Source organism: Osmia bicornis, chromosome 7 (assembly GCF_907164935.1).
Source record: "Osmia bicornis bicornis chromosome 7, iOsmBic2.1, whole genome shotgun sequence".
NCBI classification, from domain to species: domain Eukaryota; kingdom Metazoa; phylum Arthropoda; class Insecta; order Hymenoptera; family Megachilidae; genus Osmia; species Osmia bicornis.
The window spans coordinates 11022625-11026437 of NC_060222.1; the positions used below are offsets into that span (position 1 = coordinate 11022625).

Consider the following 3813-nt stretch of genomic DNA (forward strand, 5'->3'; position numbering starts at 1 on the left):
TTGTACTAAAAGTTGTAAAATGTCTATGTATTTTTGCAATGAGGTATTTTCATTTGCAATTAATTGCAACGACGGAAAGTAAAATAATTGCTTTAAATTTAAGTGTTCTATATACAATGTAAGTTTTTGTTTAAACGCTTCAATTGCACAGTATAAATTCGTAATTATTTTGTCTTTGCCCTGTAATGACAGATTTAGCACATTTAAATGATTTACTATATCATTAAGAAATGCTAAATCTGTCAGCCATTCACTATTTCTTAATTCCGGTACTGGGTTATTCATCATTTCCATAAATATAGTTATTTCTTCACGGAGCTTAAAAAATCTATCTAATATCTTACCCCGACTTCACCACCTTACTTCTGTGTGGTATGGTAGTTCACCGTACGCGGAATGCAATTCTTCTAAAAAAGTCCGAAATTGACGACGTGTGTGTCCGTGATTTCTGATGTAATTTGTGACACGTACAATTACAGACATAACATTTTGTAAAGCTATACTTTTAGCACATAAATTTTGTTGGTGTATTAAACAATGAATTGCAATTATATTTTTGTCATAAGTACTACTCATTTTTCTTCTTAAGCGACCGATGAATCCATTCCTCTCTCCAACCATAACAGGGACCCCATCGGTTGCCACCGATACCAAACCCTTCCAATCCAAATTGTTACTCTCTACTGCGTGTTCCACACTTGCGAAAACATCTTCTCCTAATACGGTTTCTTTTAATGTGACTATATCTAATAATTCTTCAGTCACGTGCAATTTCTCGTCTACACCGCGAATAAAAATGGCGAGCTGCGGTGTACCCGAAGTGTCCACGCTTTCATCCAGCGCCAATGAAAATGTTATAAATTTATTGCAAGCATCTTGCAGCTGCATTGTCGTATCTTGTGCCATCTGGTTCACTCTTCTTGTAATAGTGCGCAGAGACAAAGGGACGCGCTTGCAGATATCGGCTACATTAGGATCCATATCCTGTACCATCGCTACAATGCATCTTTTTACTATTTCTCCATCCGATAGTGACATTGAGGATGTAGCAACTTGCAGGGCGACTACGAAACTAGCGCGTATCCGCATCTGCTGTTGATTCTGTAGTAGGGTATCCTATCAAAATGTAAATGTAATAATTAAAATAATACTAAATAATTACAATATTATTTTATATAAAAGGATAAAATTAAAAACGGTAAAGTTATAAGAACTTACCTGTTGACTGTTTTCTTCTAACAGCGCTATCTTTAACTCGCTAACATAATGTAATCGTTGTTCTATATTCATCTCCATAATATTGTTCTCATGCTGGTGATGTGTACTATAATGCCGTTGTATATTAAATTTTCTTGCACCATTTAACTGCTTTTGGCATAAAAGACATACGGCGTGGTTCATTTTTTGCACGAAAAAATACTCTTCTTCCCAGGACGGATTAAAATAGTCTTTGCTGGGACCGGCTCGTTTTTGGGACGGACCAGCCATCACTTTTTCACTGTTTGCACTTAACAACAACAAAAAAAACCAATCCAATTGCACACGAAAAAATAAAATAGAATAACTTCGTATACCGAAAAGCATAATACTTACAATATATTTGCAGACTCACAATGATAAATTATATTATCTCTCGTCCTCTACACTGTATAGCAATAGCACAAAACACAAATCTCACTTCAAACTCACTGATCACTTCGCAATGTGAAATTTTTATGGTTCCGTTTTTTTTGGACTTGTACTAGCCTTTTCCGGAGGCCTATACGTTTTCCAGCGCGGACCTCTAAGAGTGACGATCGGTAAAAATGCATACAGTAACCGATAAAATATCATGGTATCTTGTATCGATAAAACAAACAGTAACATTATCGTCATGTCCTAGTGCGTTCTTTTTATCCGACTTCGAAAAGGAGGAGGATACTCAATTCGATCAGTATATATATTTTTTTTTATTATTATTTTTTTTTCCTGGCTTTGTTCACCGATTACTCCGAGACGAATGGACCAATCGGGATGACATCTTTGGCGTCTTGTAGGATATGTCTTCCGATTGGTCACGTTATAAAAACATTTCGCATTTTTTTATTCCGAACGGTTTTTATTGCAAAAAAACGAACTATTTCATGTACGTGTGGTGTATGTTCACCGATTATTCTGAGACGGATGGACCAATCGGAATGAAACTTATTGCATCTTGTACAGTACAACTCCCCATTGGTCCCGTAAAAAAAATATTTTGCATTTTTTTATTCCTAACGACTTTTTTTCCTAAATGTATGTTTGCTGATTACTCCGAGACGGATGGATCAATCGGAACGAAACCTTTTGCTTCTGGTAGAGTATGTCTCCCGATTGGTCCCGTTATAAAAACATTTCGCATTTGTTTATTCCGAACGGTTTTTATTGCAAAAAAACGGGAAGTTTCTAATCTCAACATAGAATGATTTCAATGATACTTTACTATATTGTCGGGGGCATGATTCTGAGCATCTCTTTCATTATGCATAATTAACGGAAACCTTTAGTTTTCGAGATATTCGTGAAAAACTATTGTTATTTTTTCTGCCTTCGTTCGCCGATTATTCCGAGACGGATGGACCAATTGGAACGAAACATTTTGTATCTTCTAAAGTATGTCTCCCGATTGGTCCCGTTAAAAAAACATTCTATAATTTTTCATTCCGAACGGTTCTTTGCAAAAAAACCTACTATTTCATGTACGTGCGGTGTATGTTCACCGATTATTCTGAGGCCGATGGACCAATCGGAATGAAACTGTTTGCATCTTGTACAGTACAACTCCCCATTGGTCCCGTAAAAAAAACATTTTGCATTTTTTTATTCCAAACGACTTTTTTCTCCAAATGTACGTTCGCTGATTATTCCGAGACGGATGGACCAATCGAAATGAAATCTTTTGCGAACTTGTAGGATATGTCTTCCGATTGGTCCCGTTATAAAAACATTTCGCATTTTTTTATTCCGAACGGTATTCATTACTTCAAAATACGTTCTGGTTCATGTAATGCACCGATTGCGATGAGAGTTTTCACATTTCGTAGATCATTCCACGATGATTCCATTTCCCAAAATTTATGTAACTTCTTATTGTTAATAACTATTGTTATTTTAATAAAAAGCCTATTCTTTAGGGTTACGCTCCAAGGAATATACCGATCGCGATTTTTCAAAGTTGTCCCTGCAAGTAAACTTCGTTTCTTTACCAATTGGTTGCTAATGCGGTATCCTTCGAATACTACTCGTTCCACTAAAAAGTGTGAAATAAAATAATTTTTAACAAAACAAAAATCCGACTTCGAAATGCACTAAAAAGTATAAAATAATTTCTATTTCATTTATATCTGTATTCCACAGCTATTAATACAATCTACTTAATCGTTAAATAGGATACTAAATATATTTCAAAGTTTTCGGAGGCGGCGCAAAATTAAAAATACCCGAACAAACGGTGCTGCCAATAACGATTTGATTGTGGTACGGCAAACTTGGTAATTAATAAATCGTAAGAGAAAAATTATAGGTCCGGCTGAAAACATTTGTAATTGTAACGATTGTATCAGAAATTGGCAGCACCCCTGATGTACATGCACTATACTGCAGTTCACGAGAGACCATACTTAACTCGCGCCGCTCACCAGGTCTAGAGAGATTTTTAATAACGTCTGTTATTCCCTTCTCCAGTTTGCTTCTTATTGTACTTTGCGATCATATAAATGGTGGGCAGAAATATATGACGTACGATAACTGAAAACCGGTGATGGTATTGTAAAGTTTCACGATGCAATGAAAATT

The 3813-nt window shown here is 35.7% G+C and overlaps 1 protein-coding gene across 1 annotated transcript; it reads right to left on the reverse strand.

The window, feature by feature from the left end:
- Positions 1-351: 351 nt before the first annotated feature.
- On the reverse strand, positions 352-1290 carry LOC114882357 (general transcription factor II-I repeat domain-containing protein 2-like). The gene is made up of 2 exons (XM_029199250.2): positions 1219-1290; positions 352-1116 (listed from the first exon to the last, which is right to left on the reverse strand). The coding sequence occupies exons 1-2, from the start codon at positions 1288-1290 to the stop codon at positions 352-354; spliced, it is 837 nt and encodes a 278-aa protein (XP_029055083.2).
- Between the last annotated feature and the right edge of the window lie 2523 nt (positions 1291-3813).

Bases quoted from the DNA above. Each gene is read 5' to 3' on its own strand.
- LOC114882357 (XM_029199250.2), bottom strand. From the start codon at position 1,290: ATGAATATAGAACAACGATTACATTATGTTAGCGAGTTAAAGATAGCG. The intron at 1,117-1,218 runs GTAAGTTCTTAT...ACATTTTGATAG, and splicing joins TAGAAGAAAACAGTCAACAG to GATACCCTACTACAGAATCA.